General features: G+C 36.7%; 1 protein-coding gene across 2 annotated transcripts in view; it reads right to left on the bottom strand.

Annotated features, from left to right (window-relative positions):
• ADCY8 (adenylate cyclase 8) overlaps nucleotides 1–15,102 on the bottom strand; it is a 373,977-nt gene that overhangs the window by 93,354 nt on the left and 265,521 nt on the right. For both annotated transcript variants that reach the window (XM_043978000.1, XM_043978001.1), the window contains one exon: nucleotides 1,539–1,740. In XM_043978000.1, coding sequence (XP_043833935.1) covers nucleotides 1,539–1,740 — 202 coding nt within the window. The remainder of the gene's footprint in view (nucleotides 1–1,538; nucleotides 1,741–15,102) is intronic.

The following is a 15,102-nucleotide window of genomic DNA, read 5'->3' as shown; positions in this document are numbered from 1 at the left end:
CAGTGAGCAAGATTGAGACTGCACAGGGTGCTATTAGCTGCTCTTAAATGAATACCCTAGGAGAAATCAGATGTTTGGCCACAGGCTCTGCTGGAACCCTACCTACTTAAAGAATTGTAGGACCACAGAGTGTCAGTCTAGGTAGGAGATCATAGGACACAAAATGTTATCACACAGAACACAGAAGGTTAGAGCTAGAAGAGACCTTGGAATATAGAATGGTGGAATAGATACCATCATATTGGAAGGGACCTTAGAATATATAATCTTAAAACTTTACTATTAGAGATGTAAAGGATCTTCTGATATATATTTTTTAAAATGTCGAACAGAAAACAGAACTTTGATGTACCTTAGAGTAGAGAATGCTAAAAACATATAGTATAATAGAATATCAGAGAGGGAAGACACTTCAGATTATAGAACGTAAGAACATAAGGTATCAGAGATTGAAGAGACTAAGCTTCAATGCTTTGTTGAAATAAATGGTAAAGTCTTTGGGCAAGGGCTAAATGGAATTGTCATTTATGTCTTAGGAAGGATTTTTTTCCAAAAGGGGGTGGGGGTCTATGAGACAGTTCCTTCCAACTGTGAGTGATGGATGTCTTCTAAGATATAGGGAAGTACAGTTTTGACTATTTTTGGCTCCAGAGATGAGAACCAAAAATAGCAGGGGGAGGCAGGCTGAAGCTCAACTTACAGAAGAGCTCCTAAGAATTAGAACTATGTAAAATGGAATTACTAGTCTCAAGGTCATAGAACTTTAGAGCTGGCAAGAGGGATCATAGGTTCTAGTAAGATCTCTTCAATTTACAAGTAGAGAAAATGAACTTGTCTAGTGAGCTCTTCACTACTGGGGATGGTTAGCCAAGGTTAGATGACCACATATCTAGGATACCAAGTTTATCACATCATAGGCAAAGGTTGTAACAGATGAATTTTGAAGCACCTTCCAACTCTAATAGTTCTACGATTCTATTCAATGGCATGAGAGTGGCCTAGATAGCTAATTAAAGTACCAACTTCCCAACAAGGGCCCAAAATAATTATCACTAAAATCTGGCCCAGAAAACTCAAAACATCTGAATATACAAAACATTCAGGAAAATTAAAATGCTCTTATCCTGGTCAGGGTTAATAAAATTCTGAAAAAGTAATAAATCAAATTGACACAGAAATGACAAATATTCCAAGGACGTTAATGAGTTCAGGTTGGAGTGCATTCTACTTTTGGTAGTCAGTTCTTGCGAAGTCACATAATAATATAAACTCATTAGCTAGCAGTGTTACCCTAAGGATAATGTCTTTGGATGGAAAAGTAATGGATAGATGGTAACCTATAAGAAATGACTGCTATCATTAAAGGGCAGAAGATTTAACAGGACCTGACACCATAACTCCCTTTATACTGTGATTCTCCCTCCATAAGGTGTGTGTAAAGGGGGTGGGACTAGTTCAGGAACATGACCATTAGACTTTTTTTTTTTTTTGTGAAAGCCTATAAGTTAGCACTGTCTCCATTTCTTAGAGATGCTTACAATATTTAGGATGGCACCAAGGAAATTAATCAAGATGGAGGCAAAGATGATCACATTTCTGGCCAGATAGGTCTCATTAATCCAACAGCAAGTTTTCCGCAGCACAAGTGGTAAACACTTATAATCCTCTGCTGTGGTGATAAGAACAAGGGCGGAGTGCAGCATAATCAGGAGAGAAAATTGAATGACCATTGGCATCATCCTGCAAAGAAGAACAGAACACTGGGTGATTTAATGTCAGTCAACTCTTCTTGCTGGGCACTACCAGCTAACTCACCAGATATTTCCCCCTTCTGGGGCTCAAGCATTTTCCATTCAGTCTTCAAAAAAAAAAGCTATTAGTGGAAAAAAAGACTTGGGTAATATTTAAGTTGAAAATATTCTCTCCATGTTGACTGTTTTGCCATGAAAAGTAAATATTTGTTTGCATTTATTGCTTCTGCCCATTTTCCCCTCTCATCTTCTCATTTACTCATCTCACTAGGCAACGGCTACCAAGGCAACATTTTGCTGGGATGATTATCTAAATATCCTAGCTGCAGGAGCTGGAGAAATGCCCTCTGCCCCAAAATGTGGGGTTCACAATGCACTGTCAGCCACCACCTACTCAGATGCTCAAATCCAAACTCCATCCCAACTCTGGGTCTCTATTTTTGTCACAAGAAGCAACGCAGATATCACCAGAGCAAAATCCCAGCCATATAATTGTGTCTTCACATGTTTGAGGGCCCTCAACAAAATCTGCTTCCCTACATGTGTCAGGGGTGATGATGGATGGAAAGCCCTTTGGGCACATTTTTCAATTTCATCATCTGCTGAGTTTGTTTCCTGTCTTTATTTGGCCAGATACTGATAGGAACTGAATCAGTACTTTTGCACTTTTCTAAGGTGTTGGTGTTCCATTAAACTAGAACCACTGTGAAGAGTTTATTCATTTCTTCCTTTTGAGAAATTAATTACAATCCTAGTAATTAAATTCCTTGCTTTCCAAAGCAGAATGTTAGGGCTGGAGGGACCCTTAGACCCCATCTAATCATATGTTCTCAGGAAGTAGAACTGGAGGCATTTTCACTGGCTGTCTCTCATACCTGGGACTCCCTCCTTGTCTTCACCTCCTGGATTCCCTGGCTTTCCTTGAGTTTTAGCTAAAGTCCTACCTTCTATAAGAAGTCTTTTCTAGTTCTCTTTAATCTTAGTGCCTTCTCTCTGATATTATTCTCAGCATACCTTGTATCAATCTTTGGGTACATAGCTGTTTGCATGGTTCAACACTTTTCCAAACCAATAGCTTGTTACCTTAACATACCCCAATATGTTGTACATGGCTGTTTGCATGTTGTTTCTTCCATTTTACCCTAAGCTCCTTGAAGGCAGAGACTAGGTTCTTTTTTTTTTTTTTTGCCTTTCTTTGTAACACCAGAGTTTAGCAAAGTGCTTATCACATAATGCACTTAATAAATGCTTGTTGACTGATGGACTGAACAGTCTAACCCCCTTATGTTACATATAAGGACACTGAAGTCCAGAAGGGATATGCTGCTTGCCCAAGGCTACACAGAAGAGTCAGAACTTGAGCTCAGGTCCTCTGAATCACAACTTAGTCATTTTTCTATCAACACCTTGCTGTCTGCTTAGTGGTTTCTCAATGATCTGTAGTACTGGAACTCCTTTCTTGCATGTTCACAACTTCTCTGAACTACCACATGTATGCTGAATAATGGTGACAACATATACTGTCTTTTTAAAAAAAATCAAAGTAACTGGTAAATTTCATTTATTTAATTATTCATATTGGTAGACTGGAAGGGACTTTATAGATTATGAAGTAGAACTCCCTAATTTTATAGATGAAAAAATTAAGGTCCAAAGAAACCAAATGACTTGGCCAGGGTCAAAATAATTAGCTAATACTACTGCTAGGACTAGAACCCAGACCTCTAAACTTCTGGTTAAACACTTTTTAAAGAAAACAATAGATAGGGGAAGCTAGGTAGAGCAGTGGATAGAGCACCGGCCCTGGAGTCAGGAGGACCTGAGTTTAAATCCAGCCTCAGACACTTGACATTTACTAGCTGTTTGACCCTGGGCAAGTCACTTAACCCCAATTGCCTCACCAAAACCAAAACCAAATAAAACAATAAATAGCTTGCTAGCTTAACACACCTCAATGCAATGATTTTGTGGAACCATTCACTTAACATACTAACATCATTCTGTCAAGTCCATAGTGTACATAGTTATATAAGGTATTGACCCTGGGGACAATCATGATGGAATTATATTCCATATCTAGTTTTCCAGGTCTTGACTCTTTTCTCCCTTCTGCAGTCCTTCCTCATTCCCCCATCAGACTCAAGACACTGATAACTCCATGGTCTTTCCTTGTCCGCAGCCTTATACTGCAGGTAGCTAGGGTGCCTTGAAGGCAGTAACCATTTAATTTTTGTCTTTCTATACCCAGTGCTTGGCATAGTAGCTAGGATGTAATAGATGCTTAATAAATGCTTGTTGACAAAACTTCTTTTGTTCTATCAAGAATTAAACGTGATTCTCTTTGGAAGAAGATTGAATCTTTGCCAGTGAATGGGGTGGTCATTCTAGTGAGTTCACAAATGCAATCAAGTATCTAAGAATCAAAAGGACCTTTGTGGATAGCCCGAAGTTCCCTCTGGGGTGTATCAACCTCTCTGGTAGACCATGATGGAAGAGTAAAAGCAATGTGACATTTGAGGAAAGACACCTCTCTATCCCACAATTATAAGAAGGAAGTTTGAGGGACTCAAGCTGTACTCTTGGGGTAAAGAAGGGGCAAATTTACTCTTCCATGTCATTACTAAACCCTACTCTGTTCCATTTTTGCCTTTGCATCACCAATGTTAATCATAGTACCTGATCCATAATATGAACTTAATAAATGCTTGTTGATTGACTGGCAGTGATAAACAGAGATCATTCATTTTAAAATTGCATTAAGTGAGTCATAGTCACATTTTAACTTGTAATTCTGGTGCTTCGGACAAGTGGAAGGGAGTAGCACTCCCTTCCACAAGTGGAAGCAGAGTACCACTCTGGAGGAGGGTACTGTCCTTATGAGAAGGCAAGGCCAGGGAAGGGACAGAAGGCACTCACATGGGGTGAGAGAAGGCCTCAGGTACCACCAAACCCCAACCATCCTTATACCATGGGTGGCTTTCATGAGAGTCACTTACAGCAGGGTGTAGTAAGGAAGAGATGTTGTTCTTTTTGTTTTCCCCTCTAAGAATCTGGTCTACATTCCAGCAGTGCATACCAGGGCATTTGAACCTCATGGTTACAGTTCTGGACTGAGGAAGTTGTAGTCCCTCCCTACTCTGCCATGATCATACCACATCTAGATTATTGTGTCCAGTTCTAGGCACTACATTTTAGGAATATAAGTTGTCAATAAGTATAATTCAAAGTTTACCACGTGTCATTTTTAACATGAGTAAAACTATCCTCCCAATGCCCTTCTACTTCCATATCAATGATCCCTTGATCATCACTCTTATTAAATGAGTCTAAAAGTTCTTTTTTTTTGGTAGAAATGAGAATTTAAAAGCTGGTACTTCTTTTCTTGACACACCAAAATCTTACGGCTCTAGTCCAATTTTCTAGTCTTATCAAACACTATTGCTTTAATGTACCATGTACCCCCTACAAACTGAGACTACTCACCTCGCTCAAACACATCCTAACTTTCAGGCTTCAAATTGCTCTCCAAGCCTGGAACGCCCTTCTCCCATTTCTGATTTAAATGGACTTAGATGTCAACTCATGTATTCATTCATTGATTTTATAAGAATTATTAAGTGCCTACTGTGTGCAAGATGTGGGGATATAAAGACACAAAAATAGTCCTTATTCTTTGGGAGGTTGCATTCCACAGAGGTGAAATATGGACATAGAAAGGTTAATACTAAGTAATACTGAAGTCAGAAAGGGCATTAGCAATGCCGGGATGGGGTAGAATGGGGTGGGAGATCTGGAAAGGTAGCATTGTATTTGTATTTCTCATGTGGAACTTCACATTTTGGCTTATGTTATAGTTACTTACATGTCTTATTGTCCCTAGTACACTGTAAGTTCCAAGAGGTTGATACTGCTTATTACGCAATGAATCACAAAATAGGAGTTGGAAGAACACTTAGAAGACAACAAGTCCCTTCCAAATCAGAAACAGAATCCTCTTTATATTTATATTGATCCCTATTAGAGTAAATCTCACTGGATCTGTCACAATGTTCTAGCCTGTTAAGCTATTTGGGGGTCTTGACACTCACGTGCTCATTAGCTATTTCTCCTATTTCATCCATATCTTTTTAAAAAAGTAATTCATAAAATATAGACTAGCAAAAGGTCCAGAAAATATTCTCACTCGAAAGATTTCCCCAGCAAGTGACATTAAAGAATGAATGCATACTTTTGGGCAGCCACTCAACCAATTCTAAATTCACTTAATATTATCATTATCTAGCCAAGAGGTGTGAAGCATGCCTCTAGCAACACTCCTGTATATTTCTGAGTGTCTCTGGAACCAAATTAAAATGTAATTTAGACATATTAATAAAATCAATAAAAATACAACGTAAAAGGTAATGTTAATATATTTTTGTAAGTCACTATGTTGCCAGCAGGGCAAGCCTACATGTTTTTATCTTTTTCACAAGGATTACATGATAGACTTTAATGCTTTGTCAAAATCTAGATAAATGATATCTAGACTATTCCCTTTTCCCATAATTTTTTTTTTTGGCTGGGCAATGAGGGTTAAGTGACTTTCCCAGGGTCACACAGCTAGTAAGTGTCAAGTGTCTGAGGCTGGATTTGAACTCATCTCCTCCCGAATCCAGGGCCAGTGCTTTATCCACTGTGCTACATAGCTTCCCCTTTTCCCGTCATTTTAATAGCATATTGAACAAATGAAATAAAATTAGTCTGGCATGACCTGTTTGATGAAGCCATGCTGACTCTATGACTGCTGCTTTCTTTTCCTCATGTTTATGATCCACCCTATAATAATATATCCAAAAGTTCTGCCAGATTGTAATCTAGAAACTCCACTGACATTCTTGTTTTGAAAATTACGAAAATGTTGTGCTCTCCTACGTTGATTTTCTTATTGTCTGATTTTTTCAAAGTTTATTTACTCTACTTCAGAAATCACATCATCAAATTTAGTATCAAAACTTGCTCATTTGTTATTATTTTTTACTACAAAACTATGTTTTTATCTTAAAAAAAATAAGTATTTTATTATTTCAGAAGCAACCTAGTAATTATTCTCCCACTAACTAGAAGGAAAGTTATCACTTCCCTTTTCCATTTTCAGTGGCCTAGTCCATATTTTGTGATAGATTACCCCACACCAAATGTTCTCTGATACCTTCAGAAAGTAATGTAGCTTCCCTATGAAGTGTTCGTAGATCACTTTACTTCTATCTCTCCTTGACACTTTATGTTCTACATATTACTTTGTGTATATTCTGTATTTCTCTTATTAGATTTTTTTTTTTTTGGTGAGGCAACTGGGGTTAAGTGACTTGCCCAAGGCTCACAGCTAGTAATCTCTTATTAGATTTTAAACCCCTTGAGGAAAAGTATTTTGCTTTTTAATAATTTTGTTATTAATACTTCACAAGGGTCCTTGCACATACTAGGTGCTTAATATATTTGTAAAATTCAATCGTGGCACAAATTTTTGTACTTGACTATACCTCCTTTCTTATCATAGTCTGATTTGTTTTAGTGTTGCACTGTATGAAGAAGAATAAATAGGTTGTTTTCCATGTCATTGGAAAAGAGTTACATATTGATGAGATTATAGATCCATTAGAGCACATTAATCTTATCTTTCCTACTGGATTTGAAAGGGCAAAGAGTTGGTTTTATGCATTTTTTTCTCCTTTGCTTCCTCCATAATGCCAACTACAGTATCAGACACAGAGCAAGCCTTCAATGAGGGGCATTATAGTATAGCAGAAATTATTCCATAGATGAAAATTTTATAAAGGTAACCAAAACAGGGAAGATAAGAAGTATTCAAGAATGAAATTCTGAAGATATAAAGACAGAAAATTCCAATAAGAAATAAAAACAAGGGTAGTCTGAAGAGACAAATGTAGATGCAAAGGGAGCTCACCAACCCACATTTTCTTTTGGAAGAGGTGCACAAAGAGATAAAAGAAAAAAAAAGAGAATGTAAAAAAGCACTATATGTTACTGTTTGAATGATGTCAGGAGTGGCAAAACAATAAATTGAGTCTCATGATGAAAGCAAGGACAAAAAATGTTTGGTTGTTGTTTTAGCTACATTGAAGAAACTTCAGAAAGCTGTAAATTGCAGAGAAGGTGCTAATCTTCATGGTAGAGGGAGTTCCTACCTGGGAGATCCCTACATTAATGAGACTACAGATCAGTCCAGAAATGTATGTGTATATGCATATATACATGCACACACATATATATGTATGTATATTATATATGTGGAAGAGAAAGATCAAAGAAGGGATAGGATGATTGATCAGTGTAAATGAGATAAATTAGATGATACTTGATGACTGAAGAGCTGGCTGTTTGTTCCTATTTTGCTTCTGTTTAAAATCTATGCCTGATAGTTCTGATGATTTTTTAAATTGGAAAAGGCAAAACAAAAACAATAAAGACATTTGATATCCAATATAAACAAGAGACCAGTAACAGAATACCTAGCTCTTCTCGATTACTTCAGTTTTCCTAACTTAGATGAATTCTATGTATTGGCAGACCAATGGAAGGTTATATAGTTTACCTATATTTTAGCAAACCATTTGATAAAGCCTATCATGCTATTATTGTGGAAAATATAGAGAGACTATGGCTGGATTAGGGGTGTCAACCTCAACTAGAAATGGGGACTACCAATCTATACATAAAAATCCCCACAGACTGCATAGTGACTTTGTTTTAAAATGTCATATTATCCTTATTTTATTGTGTTTTTATTTATTTTGTTAAATATTTCCCAACAAGATCTTAATCAGATTTGAGTTTCACTTGGGAGGATTGTAGCCTGCAGCAACCCAGAGGGTTTGTGTCGACACCTCTGAGCTAGAGGAGAAGGACAGTAAGATGAAATAGATTGAAAATTGCCATACTAAGAGCCCAAGAGTAGTTAATTAGAAACTAGGAGGGAAATATCCAATAGACTGAACTGTAAATTTGTATTTGGTCCTGGGATTAAAAGAAAATTAATACTGTGTGACCCTGGGCAAGTCACTTAACCCTCATTGCCCCCCCCAAAGCCCCCAAAATCCAAAACCAAATTAATAATGACTTAATTAAAGTGTTGATGTCATTTTTCATATTTGCAAATGATACAAATCTGGGAGAGATGGTTATCATGGATAAGTGACGATCCGAAAAAATTTTTAAAAAACATTGGTTTAAATGGAATAAAATGAAATTCCATGGGGATAAATATAAATGAAAGCAGGTTAAAAAATTGACTTCATAAGCCCCAGTAGGAGAAACATATTTAGAACCAGTTTCCCTGGAAAATAGCTGAAGGGTTTTTTTGCACCACAATTGAAGAATGGCTAAATAAGTTGTGGTATATGAATGTGATGGAGAATGATTGAACTGTAAGAAATGAGAAAAAGGATGACTTAAAAAAGACATAAAATGGTGGCACAGGTATAACTTATATCAGATTACTTAGTGTCTCAAGGAAGAGACTTGAAAGGGAGAAATATAATTTGGAACTCAAAACTTAAAAAAATGTTTAAAAATAGTTGTAATGCAATTGGGGGAAAAGATTTTTAAAAAATAAAAATACATGAAAAAACTTACATTCAGAATGAAGTGAGCAGAACTAACATAATTTAAACCCAATATTATAAGAATGAACAATTTTGAAGATGCCTATAAGATGATGAAGAGTGAAGTGAGCAGAACCAGAATCATTTATACAGTAGCAACATCGTAAAAACAAGCAACTTTGAAAGTTGTAAAAAATACCAACAAAACAACTATCAGCATGATGACCATTATCCAGAAGAACGAATGAGATTTAGAGTATAGAATGCTTGTTTGATATCTCTCTCTCATCTATCTGTCTGTTTATCTATCTATCTTCTATCTACCTATCTTCTATCATCTATCTATGTATTTATGTATCTATCTGTCTGTCTGTCTGATCTACTCCTCTACTTTTCTATTTTCATTGAAGGAATTTGTTTTGCTTAACTATGCCTACAAGGTACAAGACATTTATTTTTCTTTTCTCCCCCACCCAAAGTGACAGATAGTTGGAAGGAGAAAAATAGTTTTCTGTGAAATTTTTTAAAATAGAGAAGTATGTGGGATGGGGAATGCCATAGATGTGAAATATTATGTACACTTTCAGATGTAATCACTATCTTATTAATTTTACTTTTACTTTTTCACTAGAGACCTCTCTAGTGAGTAATCTGTAAATGTATATGTTATTAAAAAAACATGACACAGCAATTAGATTTTTAAACAAAAACATTTTTAAATAGCTGAAGGAATTAGGAGACTTTAATCTCAATTAGATTAAAGAATATTATATGACAGACAAGAAAGTTAATCTAATCTTGAGCTGTCTTAAGAAATGCATAGTGTCCAAGGAAAAGGAAGGGCTATTCCTGCTATAGTCTGCCCTGGTCAAAGCACATCTTCAGTAATATGCTCAGTGCTGGGTGCCCCATTTTAGGAAAACTACTGATAAACTGGAGAGCAGGCAGAAGAAAGTAACCTAGATCGTGAAGGACCTTGAGTTCATGACATATTAGAATCAGTTGAATGAACTGTGTTTAGCCTGAAGATGAGAAGTCTGGGAATGTGGAGAGGGAAGGGTAAGAATTCCTATCTTACATGGATCAGCTGAAAGAACTGAGTACATTTAGCCTGGAGAAGAGGAGACTTAGGGAAGACATGATAGCTGTCACGGAGAAGCATTCACTTGTTCTACTTGGCTCCAGAGGGCAGAACTTTGAGCACTGAGGTGGAAATGACAAAGAAGCAAATTTAAAGTTGATGTGAAAAAGAAACTGCCTGATCATTAAAACTATCCTAAAGTGAAAGAGGGTGCCTTGGGAAGAGGATGTGTGGATGTCTGTGTGTGGGGGAGGAGTAAATTTCCCCTCAGTAAAGAAAGGGTTACATGGTTACTTGAAATATATGTTGTAGGAGTTTTGGGATTAGTTTGATGGCCAATGATGTCCATTCCAACTCTAAAATCTTGTGATCTTTAATACTAGGAGAATTCCTGAGGGGTCCTCTACAATGTCAGACAATTTGGGTTCTACATAGGCTATATGATCTCTAAGGAGCCATTTGGCTCTAAATCAATGCTTCAATTGTGTCTGAACCACTTAAGAGCCATTTGTCTTTGAGCAAACAACTCAATTCACTTTTTCTGGACCTCCGTTTCTATTCTGAAAAAATAATCCTTACCCTATTGGCTTCATAAGGCTCTTTTGAGATTTGGACAAATGAGAAAATGAACATGAAAGTCTTTTGAAATTGTAAATCACTTAAAATGCAAAGGATTCCTATTTTATTACTGCTTATTATCATAATCCATCATTTGGAAACATTTGCTTGACTCAATTCAACCTTTTGCTGATGGTATCTAAAGGAGGGTGAGAGGAAAAGTAAAATATTCAGGGAGGTTGTTTTTTCTTTACTTGGCTAGATCAATTTCCCCTTCTCCCCAGACCCCCAAGATTTGAATGAGTTAGAAATGTTGAAGCATGATGTTAAACATCTGTCTGGAGAAAACAATGTACATAAAAGACCCCTACCATATGTTTAGACACACTGAATATGTCAGAAACACAATGAGTTAGATAGGAAACCAGTGACCATGAAAAGGAAGAGTTAATTGTGTCTGTGGCAAATGTACCCACAACACATGGATCTCACAGTATGTGGACTGTATGGTACTATTTCAGCTTCTGCTTTTCTTCATTTTAGATTTTGTATGAAACAAAAGTATGGGAGCATTTTCAGCCTTTCCAAGATGAACATCTCTCCAACCAATCAATGGTTGAAGAAGGAAATGGAAGAGTATATGTATTTGGCAAAGATGGCAAGTAAGCCATACTTGGCATATGGTTGTATTTGGAAAAGATGAAAACAAGAAAAGTTAAATCATTTGAATGTACGTGTGGTTTGGGGGCATTGCATAACAGAAAGTCACAGTGATTGACTAGATCTAAAAAAATGAAGCAGGCTGAATGAATTAATTTTAAATATTTGATTTAATTCAATTCAATTTAGCAGACATTTGCTGAGTCCCCATTATGCACAAATCCCTGTGATAGATACTGAAAACATATTATGAGACATGCATATTAGTATCTTCAAAACAATAGATATGTTCACACATAACTATAGACAGAACAGATATAACTATAGTATCAAGAATAGAATGTAATTCTCTGATCTAAGGAACTGAACATACTTTTTGACCTGATGATAACAACATGGAGGTCTGTTTGCCTTCTTGGACCATGTATCCAAGACATTACAGAAAGAGGAAGGAGCAGGCAGAATTTTTTCCCTGATCAAATTATTTTTCTCCTTTCTCTGAACTGAATGCTTTTCTTTTTTAATGAAACAGAAAATCATGTCACAGACATACACAGTAAATAAAACAACAGATTTTTCATGAATAAACTTAAAAGTCACCCAAGGATCATGAGTGGTTTGTGTTTAAACATATAATATATAGTACATACAAACATATATAGGCATATATGTATATATCTATATTATATCTATATCTTTATGTATATAGTTATCCCTTCCACATCATGGGGGTTAGTGGTGCCTCCATGATGTGGAAAATCTGTGTAAAATTTTTTGGCCCTCCCTTTGGGCCAGAGGAAAAAAAATCTGAATTTTTTCTTTTTCTTTTATGAGATGTTTGTTGTGCCTTATTATAAAATTTGGGTGGATTTTATATAATACCATAAATATATTTTATGCATTTCTGACTTTCTTTTTTCTGTGCTGTCTTCTAGCCTACATGTGTTCCCTTCATCTACAGAACTCCCCTCAAAATTCCCATTTAATTTCTTATGATAACAAAAGATACATTGAAACTATGATGGGGAAAGTCACAATGTGGAAGAGATAACTGTATATGCATCAGATACATGTATGTGCAAATGTATAGTAACTACAAAGAGGAATGACATTAGAGACATCTACAAATTCATGAGACAAACTTTAAGAAAGGAGCCGGTAATATTAACACTTATGGAATAATATGTTTACACACAAATACCCACATTTTAGGCAACAAAGAAGAGGATCTAGAAGTCCTAATGCAAGGAGGCAAATTTGATTTCATAAATATCACTGAAATTTGATGGGATGAAACTTATGACTGGACTATGATTCTAGACTGGTATATAGTTTAGTGACTCAGTGGATAGAGCACTGGGCCTGGAGTCAGAATGAACTAAGTTTGAATTCTGCTGGGCAAATCACTTAACCTTTATCAGTCTCAGTTTCTCATCTATAAAATGATAATAATAGTACTTACTTCACAGGATTGTTTGAGGACCAAAGGAAACAATATATGCAAAGCATTTTGTAAACCTTTAGTGCTATTATTATGAATTCTTCTACTTCATTCGAAAGTAACAGAATAGGGGCAGCTAGGTGGCACAGTGGATAAAGCACCAGCCCTGGATTCAGGAGGACCTGAGTTCAAATCTGAACTCAGACACTTGACACTTACTAGCTGTGTGACCCTGGGCAAGTCACTTAGCCCTCATTGCCCTCCCCCCCCCACCCAAAAGTAAAAGAATAGGTAAAGGGGGAAGTAGAATTGCAGATAATCTTATGTGAGGAAATAAAGGAAACCTATGGGGTAAGTATGACAGAGTTTTTAAGTGAAGGTTAGTGTAAGGAAAAAGAAAAAAACGATTTTGTGTTTGGAGACCAGCTGGACATAATAAGGAAATAGTTGAGGGGCTTAGGAAATAGATTACATGGCTAACATAGAATTATGATATAATAATGTTGGGGAATTCAATTAGGCAGAAATCTTCTGGAATGTCTCTTTGTCTCTCCATCTCTGTCTCTCCCTGTCTCTCTCTCCCTCTCTCCCCTCTCCCACCCTCTTTCTTTCTCTCTGCATCTCAGAGTAGCTGACTTTTAGTTCAATTCAATCCAATTTAATACATATTTTAAGTGCCTACTATGTGCTATATACTAAGCACTAGGGATATAACTAAGAAAATAAAGCAGTCCTTGACCTCAAGGAGCTTACAGTCTAGTGGAAGAAGACAACAGAAAGGAAGTTGAAAAGTAAGGAGGTTGGGGAATCACCTACCAGGGAGTACCAGGCTCTGGTTCAATGATGTTCTGTGAAGCTGAAGTCAAACAGAGCTACTGATGGAAAATGGAGAGTTACCTGGAAAATTCTGAATCTTCTATAAAGGAAGGCTCTGAAAGGGGTTTATTGGCCATTCCTCCAGCTCTCCAATCAGAGGGGAGAGGTAATGGGAGGAGTTGAGATGATGAGTATTAAAAGCTGCTTCAATCTGCATGGTGATAAGGTTTCAGGTGATGAGCTTATGCTGGGGAAGGCATGATGTTGCATGGAGTCAAAACCAAGCAGAGCTGCTGATGGAAAATGGAACCTGTTAGCTTCTGAAATTGACTTGGTAATAATTTGTTCTTCAAAAGATGAAGGAACATATATAACCTATATTGGATTGCTTTCTGTCCTGGGAAGGAAGGAGGGAAGGGAGGGTGGGAGAAGAATTTGGAACTGAAAATCCTATGAAAACAAATGTTGAAAACTATCCTTATATGTACTTAGAAAATAATAAAACACTGAACAAACAAAAACAAAAACAAAAATAAATAAAAAAGATGAAGGAACGATAAGGGGAGATTCTATTTTGGATTTGATTCTCACTTAAACAATCCCTGGAGAAGAAGTGATAGGAAACCCAGTAAGAAATGACAATTCCCTCCTAGAATCTGTGATGGAAAAGGAGATGAAATGGGGGAATGATCTATCATGCAACCTGAATTTGGGGAAATTAGATTTAAAAGGGTTCAGAGGAAAGGCAGGTAAGCTCCTAATGGCTAAAATGCTACAAAGGAAGTCAAACCAGGAGGTTTGGGATATTATCAAGAAGGAAATCTTTGAAGATATAAAGGGAAACAATCTCAATGGGGTGGGGTGAGGAAGTTTGAGGGAATGGGATTTGTCTGAATTGACTGCTATGGATGTACAGTGCCATCCAATTTAGACCATAAAAAGAAAATTAACAGGACAACTATAAGAGCATGACATAGTTCTGTAAAACTATCGTCAGGAATGTTACAACTCAAAATAAGCTGAGGCTGTCAATAAATCATTAAAGATTTATTAAGAGCCTATGTGCCAGGAACTTTGGTAAATACTGCCAAGGGAAGTTATGAACAACAAAAAGGGATCTTTTTTAAAAACTATCTTGGGTAGTATGGGGCAGAACCAAGATGGCGGAGAGAAGCTAGGAACTTTCCTGAG

The sequence above is a fragment of the Dromiciops gliroides genome, chromosome 1 (assembly GCF_019393635.1).
Source record: "Dromiciops gliroides isolate mDroGli1 chromosome 1, mDroGli1.pri, whole genome shotgun sequence".
Classification (NCBI taxonomy): Eukaryota; Metazoa; Chordata; class Mammalia; order Microbiotheria; family Microbiotheriidae; genus Dromiciops; species Dromiciops gliroides.
The sequence above is the reverse complement of the archived record's forward strand: the minus strand, read 5'-3'. Positions and strand labels throughout refer to the sequence as shown.